Source organism: Lethenteron reissneri, chromosome 43 (genome assembly GCF_015708825.2).
Source record: "Lethenteron reissneri isolate LAM-NWPU_2019-01 chromosome 43, ASM1570882v1, whole genome shotgun sequence".
Lineage (NCBI taxonomy): Eukaryota > Metazoa > Chordata > Hyperoartia > Petromyzontiformes > Petromyzontidae > Lethenteron > Lethenteron reissneri.
Window position 1 is genome coordinate 10695210 of NC_083821.1, and position 27138 is coordinate 10722347.

Sequence of the window (27138 nt, forward strand, 5' to 3'; positions counted from 1 at the left end):
GGTGGGCATGAGTGTCTCCTGGCTGGTGGGCACGCGTGTCTCCTGGCTGGTGGGCATGCGTGTCTCCTGGCTGGTGGGCACGCGTGTCTCCTGGCTGGTGGGCACGCGTGTCTCCTGGCTGGTGGGCATGCGTGTCTCCTGGCTGGTGGGCATGAGTGTCTCCTGGCTGGTGGGCACGTGTGTCTCAGGGCTGGTGGGCACGTGTGTCTCCTGGCTGGTGGACATGCGTGTCTCCTGGCTGGTGGGCACGTGTGTCTCAGGGCTGGTGGGCACGTGTGTCTCCTGGCTGGTGGGCATGAGTGTCTCCTGGCTGGTGGGCACGTGTGTCTCAGGGCTGGTGGGCATGCGTGTCTCCTGGCTGGTGGACATGCGTGTCTCCTGGCTGGTGGGCACGTGTGTCTCCTGGCTGGTGGGCATGCGTGTCTCCTGGCTGGTGGGCACGTGTGTCTCCTGGCTGGTGGGCATGCGTGTCTCCTGGCTGGTGGACATGCGTGTCTCCTGGCTGGTGGACATGCGTGTCTCCTGGCTGGTGGACATGTGTGTCTCCTGGCTGGTGGGCATGTGGGTCTCCTGGCTGGTGGGCATGAGTGTCTCCTGGCTGGTGGACATGTGTGTCTCCTGGCTGGTGGGCATGCGTGTCTCCGGGCTGGTGGGCATGCGTGTCTCCTGGCTGGTGGACACACGTGTCTCAGGGCTGGTGGGCGTGTGTGTCTCCAGCGGTGATTAAATCCAAGAACCCAGAGCGGCGGTGCAGCGGTAACGCCCCACGCGGCCTCACAGAAAAAAGTCCCCAAGTTCGCTTCCTGACTCGGGCGTCTCCGTGTGGAGTTTTTACCGCTTTCCTCAACAAAGCTTTAAAAAAACGTACAAAATATAATTTCTATTGGCCCAACTATACCGACGCTGACAAAATAAACCTGCAAAGTTGCTCCACTGGGGATTTTGCGCAGCAGCAATATTTGAGAAGCTGGCAGGGGCCTTCCCGACACGAGCTCGAAGCCTGATATCGAGTCTGCGAATGACGACGACGTTGGTGGCGACGTGGGCGAGCTCGGTGGCGGGCGCGACGTACCCGCGTGGAGCTCGCCGACTCATTGACGTTGTGGAGGCGCGTGAAGGCGAAGGTGGTGGCCGTGAGGTTTTGCAGCCGCAGGCGTGTCGCTTCCGCCTCGGCGTCCGAGCGCCGCAGGTCGTCCAGCAGGACCACGACGCAGTTGTCGCAGGCTGCGGTGCGCACAAAAAGCAAAAAAAAACAGGATGCTGACGTCACGGCAGATTCCCAGTGCCGCGCGATGGGCAAAAGCCATCGCTGAACTCTTGCCTGTGTGCGGTCGAACTACCACCGCGGTGCGGGGGACGCCCTCTGACTAGAGGGCCGTACATGCACAAAACACGCGAGGCCTCTACACGGTGGCGGGATGTTACCTCCTTCGCCTGGTATGCAGGAGGTCGGGGGTTCAATCTCGACCCTCACGCGTGCCTGTTATGTATTTGGAGTTTGTGTGTCTCTCTCCCCGTGTTCTCTTGGATTTTTCTCTGGGGCCTCCGGTTTTTCTCTTCACGTTTAGAATCAACGTGCTTTCAGAGTATTTGGATGCTATACATTTCCATGTGATAAGCCGCTTCGTTGAGCTGTCATTTGTGACCAGGTCGCTTCTGAAAAAGAGCTGTATAGCTCAGTGGGCATTACCGATGTGTTGTTCCTATTATCGTCCATTTTCAACAGGGTTTAATATTTTAAAATCAACAAAAACACTTTGGAATAACGAAAACTCCACACCAAGTCACAACGGAAACCACACTGTCGTGTTGGAAGATGCGTCATAAATAAAGTTCCTACATCATAAATCGATCCACGGTGGCGTTATATAAATGGCGTAAATGTGGATCATCGTCAATCGGACCGCCGTAAACCAGAGACCGCCCGTATAGATTTGCATGTATGTACACAACCAACCGTGCTAATCGGAGGTTCGGGGCAAGGACAGCAAACTCAACACAAAAAAGCGGTTCTAAAGAAATGATTTTTTAATCTAAGATTTCTTTTTTTTGTATGTAGGTGATGCATTTGTGGAGATATTGTTATTTGCGGAGGAGCACAGCTGGAAATAAGTGCGGGACGGAGGCAACCGCCCTCCCGTCTGGGGCTCACGTTGGCAGTGCACGGTGCCGTGAGGATGCGGGAGCGGCAGGGAGTGCGGGTCGAGGCAGGAGCCGCACTGCGGCCCCGTGACCCCCTGGGGGCAAGAGCACCGCCCGCTGCTCGGGTCGCACTGCCCCGTGTGGCACTCGCACCCTGCACACACACACACATACACACACACGTGAACACACACACACGTATACACACACACGTGAACACACACACGTATACACACACACATGAACACACACACGTATACACACACACGTTAACACACACACACACACACGTATACACACACACGTGAACACACACACACGTATACACACACACGTGAACACACACACACGTACACACACACACGTTAACACACACACACGTATACACACACACGTGAACACACACACACGTATACACACACACATGAACACACACACGTATACACACACGTTAACACACACACACACACACACGTATACACACACACGTGAACACACACACACGTATACACACACACGTGAACACACACACGTGAACACACACACACGTACACACACACACGTTAACACACACACACACACGTATACACACACACGTGAACACACGTACACGTACACACAAGCACACACACGCACACACGTACACATATACACAAGCAGACACGTGAACACATACACACGTACACACAAGCACACACGTCAACACACACACACGTATACACACACACGTGAACACACACACACGTGAACACACACACACGTGAACACACACACGTATACACACACACGTGAACACACACACACACACACACGTGAACACACACACACGTGAACACACACACACGTGAACACACACACACATGTCAACACACACACACACGTCAACACACACACACACGTACACACAAGCACACAAGTGAACACACATACGTACACACAAGCACACACGTCAACACACATACACACGCTCACACGTGTACACTCACGTGTAAACATGCACACACACGTACACGTATACACAAGCACACACATGAACACACACACACGTATACACAAGCACACACGTGAACACACACACGTACACACAAGCACACACGTGAACACACACACACGTATACACAAGCACACACGTGAACACACACACACACGTATACACAAGCACACACGTGAACACACTCACATGTGTACACTCAAACGTGCACACACACGTGTACACACACACACGCGTGTAAACATGCACACACACGTGTACACGCATACGTGTACACACACACGTGTTTACTCACATTCTGCACACACACAAAGACAGACTGTTGGGGCAAGTGCTGTTAGCTAACACCTATGAAGGCCGGCATGATACATGAGGGAGCAGGTGGATCTCTGGCAGGAGGTCACGGCACAGACCCAGGTGCTATGGGTTGACTGCCGGAGGGCGACTGCCACCACGCGCCCACACACACACGTGCCCACACACACACGTGCCCACACACACACGTGCCCACACACACACGTGCCCACACACACACGTGCCCACACACACACGTGCCCACACACACACGCGCCCACACACACACGCGCCCACACACACACGCGCCCACACACACACGCGCCCACACACACACGCGCCCACACACACACGTGCCCACACACACACGTGCCCACACACACACGTGCCCACACACACACGTGCCCACACACACACGTGCCCACACACACACGTGCCCACACACACACGTGCCCACACACACACGTGCCCACACACACACGTGCCCACACACACACGTGCCCACACACACACGTGCCCACACACACACGTGCCCACACACACACGTGCCCACACACACACGTGCCCACACACACACGTGCCCACACACACACGTGCCCACACACACACGTGCCCACACACACACGTGCCCACACACACACGTGCCCACACACACACGTGCCCACACACACACGTGCCCACACACACACGTGCCCACACACACACGTGCCCACACACACACGTGCCCACACACACACGTGCCCACACACACACGTGCCCACACACACACGTGCCCACACACACACGTGCCCACACACACACGTGCCCACACACACACGTGCCCACACACACACGTGCCCACACACACACGTGCCCACACACACACGTGCCCACACGCGCACACCGCACAGCAATCGCGAGCGGCGAGTGCGAGGCTCACTCCTGCAGCCCTGGGGCCCCAGGTCCCAGTGTCCCGGCTGACAGCGGTCGCAGGCGATGCCCTCGACCCCCGGGGGGCAGGCGCACTGCCCCGTGGTGACGTCGCACGCACCCCCGCCGCCGCACTCGCACGCCCGGCAGCCCTGGCAGCCGTCGAACCCGTAGTATCCCTCCTGCGGAAGGCACGACAGCCCGGACATAGGGAACATTTTTTTGCCAGCGTCAGGAAGATGAACGAAACAATATATACACTTCACCCTTTTTGGCAAGAGCACAGGAGGTGTCAAGATGTCCAGACACCAAAGGGACACGCCTATCGCAAGGCATCAAAAGTCTGCATGCTTGTGGTGAAACGTGCAAACGAACATTCTCTGATAATAATTCACGCTTTGTCCACGAAGCCGATTGGCCTACACCAGAGACAGCCTCCTTCACGGCCTAGTCTCACCAGCGTTAGACCAGAGAGCGTCAAAAGGCAGACAGCACAAAGGCAACGCAAATACTGAAGCATTCATTGCTTTGCTCGAGCAACTAAATCTAAAGATGCCCCCACGTAGCCTTCAGCGAGACCATTGGGGCAAGTCCTGTTAGCGAGCACCTATAAGGGTCGGCACGGAGCACGAGTTTGTGGGTGGCTTGCACCACACCCGGCCGCCTTTGCCTCCCCGGTGCAGATGTTGACACACCGCTCCAGGTCAACCACCGTACATGTGATCTCGAGGAGGTCGATAACCCGTTCAGAGGTTCGCAACTGGTGATGGCCGTGGCCAGGCATCAAACTCAGGTCACAAGTGCGATAACCACCGCAACTAAGCGCACCAGATACCGGCAACATTGCACGTTTACATGTGTGTGTGCACAGACACACACAGGAAAATACGATAATTATCCTCTGCTCAGCCGTACGTAGTGAGGTACAGCAGCCAAGGGACATAACGTGTCAGAGAGGGCACGTCTGCTAAGGAGATGGAGCGATTAACATCGGCTCTTGTGCAGGCGCCGGGCGGATTATTACATCGCAGGACCGTGAGAGAAATGGCGACGCTTTGGGGGGCCTTCACCCAGCAGTGGATTGACCACGGCTTGACGATAATGACGACGACGATGACGACGACGAGGTAGAAACTTGTGAATGCTTGAGCCCAGAGCAGGTCGGTAAAGGAGAGAGAGGCCCCACGGGGAAACCCGTGCGTGCGATCAGCGAGTGTGCATTCAACGCGCGTGCGATCAGCAAGTGTGCATTCAACGCGCGTGCGATCAGCGCGCGAGTCGCCCCTCACCCACCCCACCGGCCCCCCTCGCTACTCACGCGGCAGCTGGAGCAGTGAGGCCCGGTGACGCCCGGCTTGCAGTGGCACCGGCCCGTGTGGACGTCACACTCCTGCGTGCCGCACGCGTCGCACGCGCACGCTGCTCCACGCACACACACACGCACACGCGCACGCACACGCGCACACACGCACACATGCACACACAAACACACACAAACACAGACACGCGCACACACGCACGCGGCCACGGCGCACGCACACAGAGGCCCACGTCAGCCCTCGTGCAGCGACGAGCCTGCCGTCGTGGAAGCCCACGCCGAGCACTGCGCAGTCGCACCACGTACCAAGATAATCCACACTGACCCCCCCCCCCCCCCCACCGGTACTAAGGCTCATTGGCTCGTCGTGCATGCATCACAGTTCACATTTGGACGCGTATTTAACACGTGGTGCTTTCGCGACCAACATTGAGATTCACGACCGATTTTTGTCGGTCGGATCGCGTTGTGTAATGCGTGTGTCGTACACCCTCCTCCACCCGACGCAGCCAATTTACGAAGGTGTCACGAGATGCACAAAGGCGCCGGCAATGTTGTCGGGAGAGCGACCCACACACATCGGACAATTTGCCGCGACACTTCTCCGATGGTTACAGGCAGCACCAATCTGGCGGTTGCGAGTGATGGATGTAATCTGCCAGTAGGGGGCGATGTTGATATATATTTTTTATACAATTAAATAATTTCTAGGTTATTTTTTTTCCTCAGAGATACGGATCGTGAAGGGGGGCTGGCGAACGATGTCACGGGGGATCTTCAGCGTCCGTTGCGCGAGGCAGACGCCGCTCGGTGTTTTCACGGTTCACGGCGCGCCCGGCAGTATTAACCGGGACGGCCCCTGTGCTCAAACCGCATAACCCCCGCAGCAGCAAGGACGACGTGCGGCCAACCCACGACCGCTCGGTCATTTAAACGGTTGACATTTTCAACAAACACTGCGGTCGCAGATACGTTTATTTTCGTTTGTTATTATTCCTCCTATTTACCCCGGGGAGGGGAAACCTTCGCGGAGTCTCAAGACTCGTTTTCAGGAGGATCCTACCGCGTTTTTGTTGCAGAAAAGCAAGCGATGTCGCAACGAGTTGAGCCATTTGCTTAATACGCAGGTCACTCTGTCAACCTGGGAATGTTTCTGTCAAACTCTTTGGTTCTTTCGGTAAAGTCACGTAGGTAGAAAATATAATAGATCACGACGTTTCGATCGCAATGCAAGCAATCAGTCCTGCAGTCACGAAAGCTTCAAATCAAGAATGTTTCTGTCAGCTGCGGGAGGAAACCGGAGAACACGGAGACAACCGATGCACAACATGGTGCACGGGTGGGCGGAGGGGGGTGAGAGCACACAAAACTCCGGCGCAAAACAGCGCCAGAGTCAGAAATCGAAACCCAGGTGCCCCCTTGTTGCCGCGAGGCCGCCAGCAACCCCAACGTTCCGCTCGCCGCTCGACCGCCCGCGCCCGCCCATCCCCCCGTCCCCGGGGGCCGCACCAGTGCAGTTCTTGGCGACGACGGCGTCGCCGTAGAACCCCGGCGCGCAGAACTGGCAGTGGGGCCCCGCGGTGCCCGGCACGCAGGAGCTGCACGCGCCCGTCACGTTATGGCAGTCCTCAAAGATCATGTTGGGGTCCGAGTTGCCGTTGCAGTCGCAGGGGCGGCACGCGCTGCCGATCACCATGGGGTTCCCGTAGAAGCCCGGAGCGCACCTGAGGCACGCGCAGAAAGACAAAGATCCCCCGTGTAGCGTTAACAGACTGTAGGGGCGAGCGCTGTTCGCGAGCGCTTATGAAGGCCAGAACGGCACACGAGGGGGTGGGTAGCCAGCTCCACGCCCGGCCGCCTTTGTCTCCAAGTGGCGAAGGTGTACACACGGCACCGGGTACTCGTTTGAGGCCGAGCCGACCTAGGGGAGGCCCATGAGCGGTTCAGATAATCGTCACTGCTGCTGGCCGTGAGCGGGAATGGAGCGTACGAACGCAACATGCACACGCGCTGCGTGTCACCGCGAGGGGCCCCGGGAGTGGCACAACGCAATGCGACGTGGATCGGCGCGGCATCTACAACAGCACCGAATCCCAACAGCCGCGGGCTCTACAGGAACGGCGAGCCCATTTCATTCCCTAGAGAGAGGCAATCGGCCGTACGTACGCGTGTGTGTGATCTTGTGGCTCTGCGCGAGTCTCTGCAATACGGTGTCGATGTAGCCGGCATTGGAACATTGCCACACGTTAAGGCGCTGTTGAATTTTATGGAGAGCGGCTGTTAGTCGAAGGTCACCACGACACAGGAGGTCTCGAACTTGGACTCAAACAGGGGTATGGGAGTCGACAGCACGGACTGCGGAGTGAAGGGAGTCCGAGACAATAGGGGCAGCAGAGGAGAATGAGCGACCTCCGACTGAGCGAATGTTGATTTGGGACACTGACCAAAATGCTTGGCAGCTGGAGGAGACACTTTGTGTTTGTTTGTTGAACTTATTTAGGCCCTTACGTAGCCAACCGTGGTATTTGGAGGAGCGGAGGAAAGACAACAAACTAAACAACAAAAGGCAATTCTCATGAATTGAGTTTTCAATCCAGATGATTTTAAAGTGCACAGCTCCTGGAAGGGAGAGCGTTCCTGACGGCCACAGAAGTGCATCAGAAAGTGCCGCGCGATGTGGTGGACCGCCTTCGTTTGACGGCGAGTGGCGTGAGCGAAGCGGAAGGGAGACGACAGCGAGGAGGTAGGGGAGTGCACGGAGAGGGAAGAGGAAGAGAGAGCGAGAGATGCAAGGGCGAGACGGAGGTAGGGGAGCGAGTCCATGGAAGATGTTTAAGGCCTTGAGAGTGCGATTTTGAAATCGATCCGGGATTGTATTGCGAGCCGGTGGAGCAATCGGCAGGGGCCGTGTAAAGGGACAATTTATGCTGCCAATAAGCAACATCCGTAAACAATAGGCGGCAAAAGACGACGGGGGAGCGCTACAAAACGCAGCCTTGCTCTGCACGGTGTCAGGGCGACACCGAGGCTCGGGGAACCGGCCCACCGTTTGCACTGCGCCAGCATCGTGGCACGCTGTGGTACCTGTCACACACACTAGCCCATCACCGTCACACCGTGGTACCTGTCACACTTGCTCCCTGCGTAGCCGCTCTTGCACATACACTTCATCTCTCCGTCGCGGTCAGTGCAGCCCATGGAGAAACTGACGCAAGCACGCACACAGGTACACAGGTACACACGCACACACACACAGGCACACACACAGGCACGGACACAGGCACGGACACAGGCACACAGGCAGGTAAGCACACGCACGCACGCACACACGGCATGTTACAGGCAAATGTTCACACCTACCGCTGTATTGTATAATGATAATTATCATCCCTCGATCCAGGGACGTATCACATGAATGCGCTGGTAAGTGCAGGTTTGTGCAGGAGGGGAGCGTAGGATCGCGGTGCAGCAGTAGATTTCCCCCTCTGCTGCCCACGGTGCAACCTCGCAAGCCCAATGACAGCCTCTTTGTGCATGGTAGAGGTCATCCATCCCAGCACTATCCACCAAAGCTTTTTAAAGTGATGGGCTAGTGGTGGGCTAGTGTGTGTGGTGGTGGTGGGCTAGTGTGTGTGATGGTGGTGGGCTAGTGAGTGTGGTGGTGGTGGGCTAGTGAGTGTGGTGGTGGTGGGCTAGTGTGAGTGTGGTGGTGGTGGGCTAGTGAGTGTGGTGGTGGTGGGCTAGTGAGTGTGGTGGTGGTGGGCTAGTGAGTGTGATGGTGGTGGGCTAGTGAGTGTGGTGGTGGTGGTGGGCTAGTGAGTGTGATGGTGGTGGGCTAGTGAGTGTGATGGTGGTGGGCTAGTGAGTGTGATGGTGGTGGGCTAGTGTGAGTGTGGTGGTGGTGGGCTAGTGAGTGTGATGGTGGTGGGCTAGTGTGAGTGTGGTGGTGGTGGGCTAGTGAGTGTGGTGGTGGTGGGCTAGTGAGTGTGATGGTGGTGGGCTAGTGAGTGTGATGGTGGTGGGCTAGTGAGTGTGGTGGTGGTGGGCTAGTGAGTGTGATGGTGGTGGGCTAGTGAGTGTGATGGTGGTGGGCTAGTGTGAGTGTGGTGGTGGTGGGCTAGTGAGTGTGATGGTGTGGGCTAGTGTGAGTGGTGGTGGTGGGCTAGTGAGTGTGATGGTGGTGGGCTAGTGTGAGTGTGGTGGTGGTGGGCTAGTGAGTGTGGTGGTGGTGGGCTAGTGTGAGTGGTGGTGGTGGTCTAGTGAGTGTGGTGGTGGGCTAGTGAGTGTGATGGTGGTGGGCTAGTGAGTGTGGTGGTGGTGGGCTAGTGAGTGTGATGGTGTGGGCTAGTGTGAGTGGTGGTGGTGGGCTAGTGAGTGTGATGGTGGTGGGCTAGTGTGAGTGTGGTGGTGGTGGGCTAGTGAGTGTGGTGGTGGTGGGCTAGTGTGAGTGGTGGTGGTGGTCTAGTGAGTGTGGTGGTGGGCTAGTGAGTGTGATGGTGTGGGCTAGTGTGAGTGGTGGTGGTGGGCTAGTGAGTGTGATGGTGGTGGGCTAGTGTGAGTGTGGTGGTGGTGGGCTAGTGAGTGTGGTGGTGGTGGGCTAGTGTGAGTGGTGGTGGTGGTCTAGTGAGTGTGGTGGTGGGCTAGTGAGTGTGATGGTGGTGGGCTAGTGAGTGTGATGGTGGTGGGCTAGTGAGTGTGGTGGTGGGCTAGTGAGTGTGGTGGTGGTGGGCTAGTGTGAGTGTGGTGGTGGTGGGCTAGTGTGAGTGTGGTGGTGGGCTAGTGTGTGTGATGGTGGTGGGCTAGTGTGAGTGTGGTGGTGGTGGGCTAGTGTGAGTGTGGTGGTGGGCTAGTGTGAGTGTGGTGGTGGTGGGCTAGTGTGAGTGTGGTGGTGGTGGGCTAGTGTGAGTGTGGTGGTGGTGGGCTAGTGTGAGTGTGCTGGTGGTGGGCTAGTGAGTGTGGTGGTGGTGGGCTAGTGTGAGTGTGGTGGTGGTCTAGTGAGTGTGGTGGTGGTGGGCTAGTGAGTGTGATGGTGGTCGGCTAGTGTGAGTGTGGTGGTGGTGGGCTAGTGTGAGTGTGATGGTGGTGGGCTAGTGAGTGTGGTGGTGGGCTAGTGAGTGTGATGGTGGTGGGCTAGTGAGTGTGATGGTGGTCGGCTAGTGAGTGTGATGGTGGTGGGCTAGTGAGTGTGGTGGTGGGCTAGTGTGTGTGATGGTGGTGGGCTAGTGAGTGTGGTGGTGGTGGGCTAGTGAGTGTGATGGTGGTGGGCTAGTGTGAGTGTGGTGGTGGTGGGCTAGTGAGTGTGATGGTGGTGGGCTAGTGTGAGTGTGGTGGTGGTGGGCTAGTGTGAGTGTGATGGTGGTGGGCTAGTGAGTGTGGTGGTGGTGGGCTAGTGAGTGTGATGGTGGTGGGCTAGTGAGTGTGGTGGTGGGCTAGTGTGTGTGATGGTGGTGGGCTAGTGAGTGTGGTGGTGGGCTAGTGAGTGTGGTGGTGGTGGGCTAGTGAGTGTGATGGTGGTGGGCTAGTGAGTGTGATGGTGGTCGGCTAGTGTGTGATGGTGGTGGGCTAGTGAGTGTGATGGTGGTCGGCTAGTGTGTGATGGTGGTGGGCTAGTGAGTGTGATGGTGGTGGGCTAGTGTGTGTGATGGTGGTGGGCTAGTGAGTGTGGTGGTGGGCTAGTGAGTGTGGTGGTGGTGGGCTAGTGAGTGTGATGGTGGTGGGCTAGTGAGTGTGATGGTGGTGGGCTAGTGAGTGTGGTGGTGGTGGGCTAGTGAGTGTGATGGTGGTGGGCTAGTGAGTGTGGTGGTGGTGGGCTAGTGAGTGTGATGGTGGTGGGCTAGTGAGTGTGATGGTGGTGGGCTAGTGAGTGTGATGGTGGTCGGCTAGTGTGTGATGGTGGTGGGCTAGTGAGTGTGATGGTGGTCGGCTAGTGTGAGTGATGGTGATGGGCTAGTGTGAGTGTGGTGGTGGTGGGCTAGTGAGTGTGATGGTGGTGGGCTAGTGAGTGTGGTGGTGGTGGGCTAGTGAGTGTGATGGTGGTGGGCTAGTGAGTGTGATGGTGGTGGGCTAGTGAGTGTGATGGTGGTGGGCTAGTGAGTGTGATGGTGGTGGGCTAGTGTGAGTGATGGTGATGGGCTAGTGAGTGTGGTGGTGGTGGGCTAGTGTGAGTGATGGTGGTGGGCTAGTGTGAGTGGTGGTGGTGGGCTAGTGTGAGTGATGGTGGTGGGCTAGTGTGAGTGGTGGTGGTGGGCTAGTGTGAGTGGTGGTGGTGGGCTAGTTATGGGCTAGTGTGAGTGATGGTGATGGGCTAGTGAGTGTGATGGTGGTGGGCTAGTGTGAGTGGTGGTGGTGGGCTAGTTATGGGCTAGTGTGAGTGATGGTGGTGGGCTAGTGTGAGTGGTGGTGGTGGGCTAGTTATGGGCTAGTGTGAGTGTGGTGGTGGTGGGCTAGTGAGTGTGATGGTGGTGGGCTAGTGAGTGTGATGGTGGTGGGCTAGTGAGTGTGATGGTGGTGGGCTAGTGTGAGTGTGGTGGTGGTGGGCTAGTGAGTGTGATGGTGGTGGGCTAGTGAGTGTGGTGGTGGTGGGCTAGTGAGTGTGATGGTGGTGGGCTAGTGAGTGTGATGGTGGTGGGCTAGTGAGTGTGGTGGTGGTGGGCTAGTGTGAGTGGTGGTGGTGGGCTAGTGTGAGTGTGGTGGTGGTGGTGGTGGGCTAGTGTGTGTGATGGTGGTAGGCTAGTGAGTGTGGTGATGGTGATGGGCTAGTGAGTGTGATGGTGGTGGGCTAGTGTGAGTGTGGTGGTGGTGGTGGGCTAGTGTGAGTGTGGTGGTGGTGGTGATGGGCTAGTGAGTGTGATGGTGGTTGGCTAGTGTGAGTGTGGTGGTGGTGGTGGTGGGCTAGTGAGTGTGATGGTGGTGGGCTAGTGTGAGTGTGGTGGTGGTGGTCTAGTGAGTGTGATGGTGGTGGGCTAGTGAGTGTGATGGTGGTAGGCTAGTGAGTGTGGTGATGGTGATGGGCTAGTGTGAGTGATGGTGATGGGCTGGGCCACCTGTTGGAGTGCAGGGAGAGGGGACAGGGGCACGGCTGGCAAGGCTGGGCAGCACCCACGCTGGCGTTGCCCACGTGTCCCTGGCTGGCAGCGCTCGCAGCTCTCGCCCTGCGTGTTGTGCTGACAGCGCTGCGGAGAGAGAGACACGCGTGGTTCCATGCAGCGCACCAACGTCGCACCATCATCACACCAACGTCGCACCAACGTCACACCAACGTCGCACCAACGTCGCACCAACGTCATGGCAATACGTCCACTCCGAGATCCTGGGTACACACCCAGGCAGCCACGAGTGATGAAAAAAACCGGGATCTTAGGCGCAATGAGTTGTTCCAGCCGCAAATGAAACTGGAGCCACTCGGCGAGGGTGCTAAAGGAGTGGCCACCGGCGGTGCGGTGGTCGAGTGTGCACGATCCGCAACCACACCGGGGCCCCACGGGCAAATGACATTCCTTGCAGCAGGGCCCATGCCAACCAAAGGGCGCTTCTTTTTTTCGAGCCAGCGTCTGGTGACGTGCGAGTCAGCGTCTAGAGGTGTACGAGTGCTGCTCGTACCAGGCAGGCTCCGGTGCCGTGCTCACACTGGTCCGAGTGTCCATTGCAGTCGCAGGGCAGGCAGCGGCCCAGGTACGGCCCCCGCGTGTCCCGGTAGTAGCCGGGCGCGCACTCCTGCGGGTCCAGCACGCGCACGACACGCACAGCACGCAGATGACGCACGCGCATGCAACACGACGCGACACGCAAAAGATCCCCCAACTAAGCCTCGCGCACCCACATGGGGGCGGACAAGCAGAAGGATGCACAATAATTCCAAATCAGAAATCTTTATTCAGACTGGAGGAATCCGATGAGCTATGGAGCTCTTTTTCACGGAACTCTTGAAGCGAGTTACAACAACAAACAAGAGACAAAACGAGTGAAAATTAGAGAAAAAGTAAGCAAGTCACCATAAACAAATATTTCTAAACAAAGTATAACAAGTACAAATTGCATAAGTACAAACAAAGACGGCCACAGCACCGCGCGCTTTCGGACATCCGGAAGAGCCGTCTGGAAATTTCTTCATTCCGATATGAGGAAGCCAATGGAGCAATGGACTTTTAAATCATCCAGATTGAAAACTAATTTCGTTAAAACAGTTTTTTGTGTTTAGTTTGTTGTCCTTCCCCGGCACAGTCCGATTATCACGGTTGGCTACGTACCGTGCGAAAGAAGTTCAACGCGCATACACACATACACACATACACACATTCCTGCCGATAGTTATTCGTTTGGGATACAGTGGCTGTCCTATTGCGCCGGTTTATCCCACGGCGCGAGTCGTAGTGAAGAGGTCCTGATTTCTGACCGGTTGTCTGTCACTCGCGAGCAATCCCCCAAAAAGGATCAGCGAGGCCTCGCACCGGGCTGGCGTGGCCAGGAAAACAGAACGATGATGAGACGGGCAAGAGAGGCAGGGGGTGGGGGTCATCAAGAAGGCAGGGCACATGTTTATTGGGTTTTAATTTATAAGAAAAGGTTAGGGGGTGCATTCCAATGCAATGCATTCCTAAGCGAGCGGATGATTTGTGGAGAGTTGGCAACTGCCGCTTGCTAGGTTCTGCGTAGGAGAGGGAAGTCAACTCGAGTTATTATAGAGGCGCCCCTCGCAATAGCGGGGTGAAGCACGGATTCCAAGTTCAATTCGAAGAGACAGCGGCAGTGCCAAGGCTAACAAAGCCAGGGATTGGCCGAGGAACAGATTGTGAATTGCTTCCCAAATACGTCACGTGAACATGCCACGTACATTTGAGTACATACACACGTTCACGAAAGTACGTATTTTTGTATATTTTTCATCGTCGGCTCGCAGATAACCTTGCGATCACAAAAGGCAGGGGTTGTTTGTACCAGCGAGACTCGCCCCCACCAAAGGAAGTGGAGTTTCTCACCACTGGGGTCAGGAAATAACTTCGACTGAAATGTAAAGGACATCAAAGTTTTACCAGGTAATCTGGCCACAAATGAAAGCTCAGTGGCTTGTCATGTGGAAATTTATAGCAGCGAAATACTCTAAAACGCACGTTTCTATATGTGGAGGGGAAAAAAAACCAGAGGACCTGAAGAAAAATCGACGCGACCACGGGGAGAGAGAGAGACATGCAAACTCCAAATATGCAGCAGGTGTCAGGGTGGGGATGAACTCATGGACATCTGTGAAAAAAAGTTTTATAGCTCATCTGATTCCTTCAAGTATAAATCAATATTCTGATTTCAATTCTGACCTCCTGCATGCCAGGCGAGGCAGTTAACATCTCGCCACCGCGACGCCCCCAACAATGAGACTCGAAATCTAAAACACATCATCAAGAGTTGCCGGTGGTGCGCACAGTGTGTGTTTCAGTGTCGCTTCACCATAAGTGGACATTCCCAGACTGGTGTACGCCCTGGCTCGTGTGAGATCTGTCAGGCTCGGACATTGCAAGGCGTTTAGGTGAGCGGGCGGGGGGGGGGGGGGGGCAGAATCACAACCGCACATGCTGCGGCACATCGAGGGCTCAGCTTGATTTATATCGAACAAGAAAAGCAGAGAAAACTTAATTGCACGAGCCAGCCAGATGGACGTAACTCACAGACACATTGACGCTCACGCCCAAACAACGTTGTTCGCTTTGGGAATTCACACCCCGTGGTTATGTATCGAACCAAGCGGCAATGCGGCTATTAGAGAGTGCTCAACTCGCACGCGGAAGGCAGTGAGTTGGGCCCATTGTACTGCCAAAGTCAACACATTTGGAACAATCTTGTGATAAATGGTGGAGCAGCGGTCAGTGCAAGCGCACTGTGCTGTGAAGCCAGAGGCCTAGGTTCAGTTGCCGGCCATGGCTGACACCAGTGGTGACACGATCGGCACTTGTCCTGGGCTTCCCACCTTCACCAATATGCATTGACCAGCATGGTGAAGTATGGTGAAATAACCCCTCATGGACCATAATGGCTATAGGAAGCCCTCACCCGGCAGTATGTCACTGATGAACTGGATGTGTACGTGACATGAAAAATAGGGTTGCCCTCGTGAGACACTGGCTCCCGGCATGGGAATGTGTCATTTCCATCGCTGGCCCCTGTGCCCCTAATGGAGGCGAGCACGAGTCAGATTGTCTCCATTTCAACGACGTCGGAGGAAATGTGAGGCACATTATGGATGATAAAGACTATTTTTTATCTGACCAAGTAAGCCCTACTTGAGCAGTATAGCTCTTTTTCAGTCGCGACCTGGCCACAAATGATAGCCCAGTTAAGTGGCTTATCATGTAGAAATGTATAACAGCCAAAGACTTTAAGCACATGTTTCTAAATGTGGAGGGAAAACCCCAGGGGACCCAGATAAAAATCCAAGCGACCACGGGGAGAGAGAAACGCAAACTCCAAATATGCAGGTGTCAGGGTCGGGTTCGAACCCACGACCTCCTGTATACCAGGCGAGGTAGTTAACATCTCCTAGCCACAGCGGTGCTCCTGGCCAGACAGGGGAGGCTGGCCAGGGGTATCCATGGGCGGCGTGCGCGTGGTTCATGCGAGAGACACGACTTCACCGTGGCGCTCATTGATCGTGCCTGCCTTTGCGTGCAAAGCTCTTCCTCTGTCTTTGTGTTTGGCTGGATCTGCAGCAACTCACGAGTTTATAAGCTCAGATCACTTAGCCAGGACATCACTTGAGTTGACGTGCGATTGGCTTCAATGGCTGTGTTGAACATTCAGAGTTCACAGTGGTCCACTGGGCTCGTGTGCTTTCACACAGAGACCCGTAGACTCACAGTGATCCGACGACTCACAGAGACTCACAGACTCGCACAGAGACCCATAGGCATAGATACCCGCAGACTGTAATACAGAGTTCCCAGCTGTTCATGGCTGTGCGGTCTTACATAGAGAGACTCATAGACTCGCATAAAGACTCGTAGATTCACACAGAGACTCACCAACTTGCATCGTTCATAGCGGTTCACGTCAGCGTGGGTCGATGCGTCTGCTCGGTGCTTCGACAATCTCACGCCGCCGGATTTTATTTGAATCTCCACCCGTGAAGGCCGTGGACAGCTTCGCCGTGTGCGGATTCAACTTGCAAGCCCTTCGTTCCTTCGAGGTCAATTCAATCCTAGAGGTTCTCTAAGTTTGCGGTTGAGTAGACAGCACGAGTGGCGCGAACGGACACAAAACCTCACCGACAAATAAACAGAGGACATTCGTGGCCCTTTTAAAAGGAGGAACAACATTAGGCACTGTTGAAACAGACCGGCGAGTTAACAACTGCCCCAAACCTGAAGTGGATTTTCTGTTTAAACAAAACGGCCGTTAAGTCTGGCTTGGTAGGCCGCCTTAACTGCTCTGAGAATTCTCAATCGGTTGTCTGAGTGTGGCTCTCTAAGTCCCGGGCAAAGCGTTGAATCATGACAATCAAACGTTTATTGGCAGTGATTTGGTGATCCCGAGGGCCTTAAAGATGCTGGCTGATGAAACAACAAAGAATCCCCGTGTAGACTTTAACAGACTGTTGGGGCAATTGCTGTTAGCGAGCATCTATGAAGGATGGCACGGTACACGAGGGGGTCGGTGGCCAGCACCACGCCCGACTGCCTTTGTCTCCCCAAGCCACGGCTGCCTTGCCGGTGCCCTTGGCAAGTTCTGCTCACTGAAATTGTCTGTTCCACTACACTGGGCGCCACGGTGGCTCGGAGATGTTAACGACCTCGCCAGGTATGCAGGAGGTCGTGGGTTCCATCTCCAACCCCGACACCTGCTGTATATTTGGAGTTTGCATGTCTCTCGCCTCGTGGTTTTAGAACCGACATGCATTAAGAGCATTTGGCTGAGATAAATTTCCATGTGATAAGCCACTTCATTGAGCGATCGGCATCGCGCTCGCTGAAGGTGAATGCCTTCAGGGAAGTCGTGCGCTGTATACGCAACTGCGCCCAATTCTGTGAGTCACTTATAACCGCTTTGTGTTCCTTATTGCCATTTATGGACTCAGACTATTGTCTTATCCTCTCATAGAGTCCCTGGCACGTAATAATATGCTACACAGTGGCAGTAGGAGTCGCAAAATGCCAATGTATTACTAATAAACCCCAATGATCCGATCGAAATTAGGGATTAAAATTAGGGATTTCGATGGGATCATTGGGGGGGGGCACGTGCCACCCCACCCTCCCCCACTGGCTCCGCCAGTGCTGCTCACGGTATTTTGTTTTTATCTTCCACAGAAAACGTCGAGCAGCGCTCATCTCGACCTGTTGGTGACCCTGAGCCCAGCGGTGGAGATTCCGCATTCCCAACACCGCAATGTTGCGTGCCTCATTGCAGAGCACGAAAAAAAGATGCACAATCGCATATAAAGCTATTGTTTAGGGCAGGGGTGGGGAACGTTCGGCCCGCGGGCCATATAAGGCCCGCAAAATCATTTGGTGTGGCCCTACCAAGGCAACCGCAGGCGGGACTCGATATTCAATACATCTAGGAGCAAACCTGGAAAAGCAGTTGCGAGTAGCAACATCATCAATACCAGCTAACATCACATGCCTCGCCATAGAGAAGCAGTTCCAGCCATCACATTAGGGGTGAGTTACTTAAACGTTTGACCAAATATAACAGGCTAATTTTTAAGTTGATAATTTTGTATGGCCCGCGAATCATGTTATAAATATCCAAATGGCCCTTGGCAGAAAAAAGGTTCCCCACCCCTGATATACATGGAACAACAACAGGGAAGGTTCGCCTCATCCCGTTTGTGTTTAATCTGCCGTCGACCATGACACAGACGCGCCATGTAAAGCCCAAGGAGAGGCAACGCGTGCAGAGCGCTCCCTCGGTGTTATACGGTCATTGCAAAAACATCGGTGTTTTTTTTTTCTTCCAGTACGCAACGTATCGTTAGGCTCGGACCTTAAACTAATCGCACGCAAAAAAATCTGGTGAACAAAAATAACCCGGCGTGCGCGGCAGTCGTGGCACTGCGCAAGCGCGTACCTCGATGGGATGTGTACACGCGCGAAATTGTTTTAATGCAAAAAAAAAACCTTGAGCCTCGATCTTAACTTGTTACCCGTGGAAAAAAAAACGCGCACGGCTAACAGGATTAACTCAGCACTCAAGTCCTCTTGTCCATTATTCGCTCAGCACTCCAAAAATCGGGTCGGCCGGATTCATCGCGGGCATGCCGCCACTGCTCCACCCAGCGTTAAACAAACGACGCCCTTCATGTTCAACCGCGAGTCTCTGCGCGTTCCCATGAGCAAGGATTCAGAGACGGGGGTCTTTCATGCCGATGTCACGCACCCACCAGTGATGTCATGATGACATCATCAATGCTGTCAACACACCTGGCTCCAGGTGCAGGGGATGGATTTGGGTGCGAGTCATTAAAACAATTCCAAGGTTTAACTAAAATAAAATAAGTTTGTTAATGAAAATAAAACACGCCAATTCGTTACGAGTTCAGCACACCGGCGTGTTGGAGAGTAAACCCACAACATTTACAATTGTGTCTGGTTGTGTCGGTTTCAACGACACATTTATATTTACGCGATCTAACCCCAAAAAAACCTTCTATTACGCATAATAATAGTCGTGAAATCCTACGTGTTAAACTATCGGGGATGTTCATGCACATTGATGTTATGGGCCACTCCGTCCGAACAGCCACTGACTTTAAAGAAAGCGAGACTTTAAAAGCCAAAAGGTGAACAACAGTGTCCCTCTTCTGACGAGCATTGCTCAAGCTGCATGGCTGGCCCAGGATTCCGTGGTGGAAATTCACTTTTGCCGACTGGGGCTAAAATATGCACAGCACAGAGAAGCGGTGCACCAGGACCCACCGTTGTACCGTACTTCTATCCCCCAGCAAATTCGCTCCTCCCCGCCCTCACCAACCTGCACAGCCCGGCACGGTGGAGCGTGGTCAAGTAACGTCGCACGCGACCCACACAGTGCGGGGAAAACCCGAAACCAGCTGCACGTGTGCATGACTGGGGCCCGTCTCTCCACAAAATACCTGTTAACCTGCCCGCTAAACGGTACTCATTTTACCGACCACGAAACAAATGATGGGCCGAGTCAGCCGCCGACTCCCAGCAACGAACCCGTGTCAAGTGGCACAGTCACAACTTGGCGAGCCCCAGGCGGCCGGGGGGGCAGCTCTCCCAATGAGGCCCCCATCGTGGCCCGGCGGAGTTGTCCCGTTCGGTCAGATGGGCAGCTGCTGGCAATCGACATTCCTGGAATATTTTTATCTGCCCGAGAGCCGGCACAGCAATCAATACCGAAGACATTTAATTGACACGGCCTGACCAATTGCGCTCCAGGTGGAGAGGTCGGCCAAGAAGCAGTGGGAATCTTTTTTGCTCTCGTTGTTGTCGTCTGGGCGCCTCAAGGCAGCTAAAGCTGCATCTGTGTGTTGCTCTGAACAGCAGACACCGTGGGAACGCCAGACTCCCGCCCCAACGATGAAGCCGAACGAAAAAAGAAAAAGCAAATCGCGATACAATTTTTTTTCTTGTTAATTAAAAACACGGCTTCCCGCGGCTTATTTCGGCAGATCGTGTTGAGCAGGCTCGCCTGCTCGGTTACACGGCTTGGCGGTGCCCAGTGGGTGGCGCTGGTAACTTATACCCACGGAGGGTGTTGAGCAGAGGTGTCACAGGGTGGCCTGTGGCTTTATTGGCACTGGCGCGGCAGAATTCAATGGGGGTCATTGTCTACTCACCGCCACCCCCCCCCCCATACTTCGTAGCTCAGGGCCTGGGCTCCTCCCGGCCACGGGGCCCCCCGGCACAGTCGCCTGGACGAACGATAACCGCGCCACTGGTCACGTCACTTGCGTCCCTTCTGAAATGTCTCACGTGGCTTCGCCGAAATTACAATGTTCTTGCACGATAGCAGCGCGTGTAACGGGCAAAATTAATACTAACATCACATGTCTTCAATTGTGTTCTTGTCAGCAGGCAGCTCTATGCACAGTCGCAAGGCCGTGAATTAGTGCCCCGGATGGGGATACATCATCAACCCATCATTTGGGACTACTTCGAGGGACGTTACATATGTGGACAGACTTGTCTGCCATAGGAATGTAGAATTTCCGTCACTGTGTCGGACTGCCTCCAAGCGGCGCGAGTCTGCGCCTCCTGCCACCCTCCTGTGTCCCTCTCAGCTCTCAAGGACAGTGTCCGTTTGTTTCCAAAACAAAGTTTACATTTATAAGGCGGTGCTGAGTTACGATTGTTGTGGCCAAGTGTGACCGAAAATAAATGTTTAAGGCTTTAAAAGGTGCTTCTTTTAATATATATTTATTTTTTCACGTTTCAAAAGAGTTGAGGGAAATACCACAGGAACCTGCAGCAGGATAAATATTTAGAAGGGCGCAGGGATTTACTTGCTGGCAGAGTGAGGGCACGGCAATAAAGATTAGCGGCAGCTTAAAAACAAACACCTCCACCGTCAGGGTCATGATGAACAGACCTCCGGGACTGGGTCTTCACGTGAAAAGTTTCATGTTGCTTTTAGGCCATCAGCCCATGCGCAATGGGCCCTTTTCCATGCCACTGCGACGCTACGACAGCGGTGTAAAGGGGCTGCACTCGCGGCTCGCATACCAACACATCTCCCCCGTCGTGGCGGTTTCAGCAACGGTGCAAGTTTTTTTTTTAATCCGCCGAGCCTCGTTTCAAACTACCTGGTTCTCATTTACGACAGATAGTCCAAAGAAGCTGGCGCGGTTGGAAAAGGCAATATTACTCGCCCTCTGCATGGGTGAAACTAAACTAAACTAATTTATTTAATTTACCAGGTAAGGACCCACTGAGCTATGCAGCTCTTTTTCAGAAGCGACCTGGCTACAAATGATAGCTCAACAAAGTGGCTTATCGCATGGACATTTATAGTAGCCAAATACTCGAAACGCCGTGTTTCTAAATGTGGAGGGAAAAACAGGAGGACCCGGAGAAAAATCCACACAACCTCGGGAGAGAGACACGCAAACTCTAAATATACAGCAGACGTCAGGGTCTGAATCGAACCCACGACCTCCTGCATACCAGGCGAGGTCGTTAACATCTCGCCACCGTTGAATAACCAAAGTGCCGTACATACACGGGCACAAAACTAAACGAAAAAACTTTCAAATGGACAAGATCAAAGGGCTCACATAATGCACATGCATAATGTACGTTGACTCATTAATCTCCCCCCCACCCTCCACTTTGAGCAAGAGCACAGAAGTGTGGTCACCACATCTACGTCTCGATATAAGAAACAGGTGGACTTCTCCACAGATCTGGCTGTCGCCTGATGAAGCTGGTTGTAATTACTGGCGAAACGTCGTACTCAGATTGTAAATGTTGTGGCTTGGCTCTCCAACACACCGGTTAGTGCTGTACTAGTGACGAATTGGCACGTTCTGTTCATGTGACAACCCTTACTAGTTGGCTGTGTCGGATGGTGGTGGGTTTTAACGATACATTTACATATTTGCGTGATCTAACCCCCAAAAAAGTAAACCTCTATTGTGGACTTTCAAATGTGTTGGGTTATCCGATGCTCACGAGCATGGCTCGGCGTGGCGGTACGCCCCCCAGGTGCTGCGCTGGCCACGTGGGGTCGGACGTCTACTTCGAGATGGCAACAATTGGCAGCGCAGCGAAGAGGCCGTGGGCCCGTGCGCTTGATGCTTTCTCCCCCCCCCCCCCCCGCGGCGTGCACGCGCGCGTTGCCTCCACGGACTTTGGCTTCCGTCCCACATTCACTCACCATCCTCATAAAAAACAAAAAACGCAATACGGAAACCGCCTAAATAAAAACCTCTGCAGATGAAATGAAGCTTTTATGGACAAAATAAGAGAATTATTATAATATTATTATTATTGGCATGATTTAAGGAGTAAAAAAAAGTTATTACAAAAAAAAAACGTTTCCGGCTGTGGTCAGCTGTTGTCAGTGGGAATAAGAGCACACTCCATCAACACGAGCCCCCATACGGCCGGCAACACGGGCGGCGTTGGCTGCGGTCCATTTCCAACCGCCGAGTTGAACTGCGCCCCCCACGTTCGTGCGAGCGAGCGGCGGAGCCAAATCTCTCTTGAGAAATCCTGACCCACTGGTGGAAATTCCACATTTCTCAGGCAGGGTGCGCCAGACAACACCCCGAGGAGGAACAACCACTTTAGACTTCCCAAGCAAAAACGGTAATCGCTTTAATCTAGATTTGAAGTTTTCGTGACTGCAGGCATCCATACTCTTTGGTTCTTTCGGTAAAGTCACGTAGGTATAAAATAAAATAAATGAAATTACGAAGTTTCGGGCACAACACAAGCGTCCGTCATCAGGTGGGACAACCACAGCAATTGTTTCTTGCTGTGGTTGTCTATTTTATTTTATTTTATACCTACATGACTTTACGAAAAAACCAAAAAGTACGGTAATCGCTTTATCAACCGACCTACTGGGAAGATCGTTGACCGAGTCGTCCCGTGCCCGGGATTTGAACTCGCGACTTTCAGGTTGTGAATCAAGCCCTCTGGGAACCGTCCCATCTGGCTGTGTATGGCTACGTAGTGGAGGAAAGATATCTTGATAGTGTGCCCAGTCTCTTGCGCACATGAGAGAGTGATTTGCCTTTTAAGGCTTCAGGGGCTGGTCAAGGTCAAATCACGTACAAAACCAAATCTGTGTTTGACTTTAGTGCAATTATTGTTGGCTGTGGTTGAAACCACAAAAGAGACGTTACTTAATAACCTCTGGTGGAAATCCTGCGAGTTAAAACGTTGTTCTCAGCAGTTCCAGCTCGGGGCTCAGACAAAGGCATTCACCGCACGAGTCTCCCGGAAATCTTGGAGGTTTAAAACTCGCTCTCGACCGGGCCGGCAATCAGCGGCGTAATCGTAGCCAGCGCAGCGGATGTCAGAGGACGTCATCGTTATTTTTTGCGATAAAATGCGCAGGGGGAATAAGCTGCGAAAACTACGAATAGGTTTTTACGCTTTCTGTCAAATAAAACAGGGGGTGTTAAGGTGTTCAAACACCACATAGGTACCTTTTGCAAGGCAGACAGGCCGGCATTACCCATACGTTCTTGCGGCAAAACATGCAAACAAGCATGCTCTGATAATAATTATATAGGCATTGGCTTTGAATCAGATTGGCCCACACCAGAGACAGCCTTCTTTGCGGCCTTGTCTCACCGGTGCCAAGACAGTGCAATTATCGGCACACTTACCGCTCGGCTCGAGCAATTATATCTGTGGGACCTCTTTTGCCAGTGTCAAAAAATGATGAAAAATAAGAATAGGTTTTACCCTTTCTGGCAATGAACATGCACTCTTTGGTTCTTTCGGTAAAGTCACGTATGTAGAAAAAAAATATACAATTTTTTTTATATTATTTTTTGTTTTATTAATTTTATTTTTAAATTTTATTTTATTTTTCTACCTACGTGACTTAACCGAAAGAACCAACGAGTATGGATTCCAGCAGTCACGAAAGCTTCAAATCAAGAATGAAACATGTGCTAAGATGTTCAATCACTACGTTTAGTTGTTACCTAAAACAGTTGTTGCTCTGAAGCCGCACACTAAAGGCCTAAAAGTTCATCGTGGCCGATGCCGTGAACGCCTCCACACTGCAGAGTCGCTTCCTTGCTTTCACGAGATCCCACAAACTTGTTGAGCCGTTGACACCAACTCCAGAGTCTGCTCCTACAGCAGCCCACCATCTGGCTTCAGGCCTGACTCGCGGTCACTGACCTGCGGAAGCCAACACAACACTCGGTAGCGCGTCCCCCTCCTCCATCCTGGATGCGTGCCCCACCACTTGCTACCTCTGTCTATGTTTGAAGCCGTTTTCGCGCGACATTCTCCTATGAAATTCCCAAGTCGCTCACCCTGCCCCGCTACGCCACCGACACACCGGGCCAGCCAGTGCCTCCGCTCGTCAGGCTCCCGCCGTCAGTCGGAGCCGTTCCCCACGTGCCGCCTAACGACGCTGCAGCCGCTTCGCCGTTGCGTTCCGTCTCGTCGGCGGTCCTCCTCGTGTTTGCTCGTCAATTTCTGGCGGGCCGACATCGAAGGCCCTCGTCCGGCAGTGGATTGACAGGAGAGACGCGGAAAAGCCCACCGTGCCCTTCTCTCCAACGCCGTGCCGTGGACGCGGCCCAGCCGGTTCAGGTGGCTGTGAGTCATTTGGACTACCACCATCACCGCCACTTGCACACACAGCCTGTTCCCCAATAACGCGGTAGTAGTCGCGTTCCTCAAGAACAACACCGCGTTCTGGAAAAATCGCGTTAGAATAAATAGTAGAGCGTAAAGCACAGTCCACGATAACAACACGGCGAGATGCGCACGCAGGCCGAACACAGACTGAGGCGCGTGGGTAGCGTCTAAAAGCATCCAGCAGCATCCCGCCCTGGGCGATGCTGTGCCGAAGCAGCCGCACGACCGCTTATTCCTACTCGCGCGACGTAGTTCTGCTCACTCGATCGCGTTCGCATGTGTTCCATCCTACATGCATCGCGTTACTTACAATTCGCGTCATGAAAACAACACACGGCGTTAGGGGAGAACAAACTGTACTTGAAGGATGGACGCTTTCTTCACCAGTCGCTTTCTTCAAATGCATCTCTTTGACCTCTACTGTAAATCATTATTTGCTCTTTTTTTATTTCAGAGACGCAGCCCGACACGAAATGCTTTCGCGTTGAATCATTCTTTCCGTTCTTTTTCCCTTCCCTCCCTCCCTCCCTCCTCCCCCACCTCCTCCCCCTCCTCCCCCACCTCCTCCCCAGTGACCTCTCCTTTGCCAGACAGAATCCAACAACAACAATAACAAAAAGAAGCTGTAAAGCACCATCAGAGGTGGCGGGGAGCGTTGAGGGCCCTCATATAAGGCGAGCGTCGGAGTCACGAGCGAGGTTCTCAGTTTGATTCTGGGGGCTTTCAGCCACCTCTTGATGAGCGCAGGTCCTCGAGTGCGGAGCAGCGAGCGAGCGGGACAGCGTCCTTGCTGGCACCAGGATCACCGAAACTCGAAGAAGTAACCGTGCCAAGTTAAAGTTCGAAGGAGCGAGACGTAGAAATTAATGCGTGGCCACAAGTCCGCCATCGCAGAGGCATCGACGGAGACGCGCGGGCGCCCAGCGGTGGGTAAAGAGAGGCCTAGCGACGACGAGAGCCTCCGGACCTCCTCGTGTGTCCTCAAAAGTAGCGTCGGCGGCTATAACGGCTCCCGCACGCACACATATATTAACGTGGTAAGTTTTGAGAAGACCCCAGAAAATAGATTTTTAAAATGTTAAGGACATCGCAAATCGCACTCCCAAAGCTCGAAAACGAAACGGCGCGCAGAGGTCGCGCTGCATCGCTGTCAGCGGTCCCGGTTTCGTGCCGCGCGGTGTGCGCTGCAGCACGACCGCTGGACAGCGCGCATCCCACAATGGGATTTTGACCTCGAGGTGATTTAGTGGTGTGTGGTGTGCGCGTTTCTAACCTTGCCCTCGTGTTTCTACACGCTTACAATATCGAGAGCACTGCAGTGTAAGTAGCAGCACGAGGTGTAACTGGGGTCTTTATGGCAAGAACAAGGTTTTGTTGAGCAAACAGACAACACTGGGCACCCCCCCGCCCGCCCCCACACCCACCGCCACCGAGCGAGCCCAGCACCGCGTGGGACATGTCTGCGGCCGTGCGGTGTCATGTTTGCGACGGCCGGTCTCCCTCGCACAATGCGCCGTGTGTGTCGCCTGCGGGGGGGGGGGGGGAGTTTCCAGAGGACTCGTCGGCCTCAATGTGGCTTCAATAGCGCAGTTGGGATGCATCGGGAGGCGAAACTCCAAACATGTGCACGCGTGAGAGGCTGGAGAGACCCTGACGGGGTCTCGCACACACTGCGCCGCTATTCACTATCCCACAAAATACCTGCAGACGTCTGCTGAGAGTTGAAGGCAAACTGTGAAACGGCGTGGCTTTCAAAGAGAGGGACATTGCACACGCAAAGACAAAGGTCCCCCGTGTAGCCTTGAACAGACCGTTGGGGCAAATGCTGTTCACGGGCACCTATAAAGACCGGCACGGCACAGGGGAGATGGGTGGCCAGCACCATGCCTGGCCGCCTTTGTCTCCCCAAGGCTGTTTACACATCGTGACAGACACTTTGTGAGGCTAAATTAAACTAAACTATCTTAATTTTACCAGGTACGGCCCACTGAGCTATGTAGCTCTTTTTAAGAAGCGACCTGGCCACAAACGAAGTGGCTTATCGTGGGGAAATGTATAGCAACCAAATACTCTAAATGCACGTTGAGTCCAGATGTGGAGGGAAAAACTGGAGGACACGGAATTAAAATCCATGCGACCACGGGGAGAGAGAGACGTGCAAATTCCAAATGTACAGGATCAAACCCACGACCTCCCAT

General features: G+C 53.9%; 1 protein-coding gene across 1 annotated transcript in view; it reads right to left on the reverse strand.

Moving 5' to 3' along the window:
- Window positions 1-27138, reverse strand: part of LOC133353272 (laminin subunit alpha-5-like) — a 214122-nt gene that overhangs the window by 48027 nt on the left and 138957 nt on the right. The window contains 9 exon segments of the mRNA XM_061569380.1: window positions 1073-1224; window positions 2153-2296; window positions 4347-4518; window positions 5655-5755; window positions 7164-7378; window positions 8779-8859; window positions 12698-12777; window positions 12779-12826; window positions 13254-13367. Of these exon segments, the coding sequence (XP_061425364.1) occupies window positions 1073-1224; window positions 2153-2296; window positions 4347-4518; window positions 5655-5755; window positions 7164-7378; window positions 8779-8859; window positions 12698-12777; window positions 12779-12826; window positions 13254-13367 (1107 nt within the window).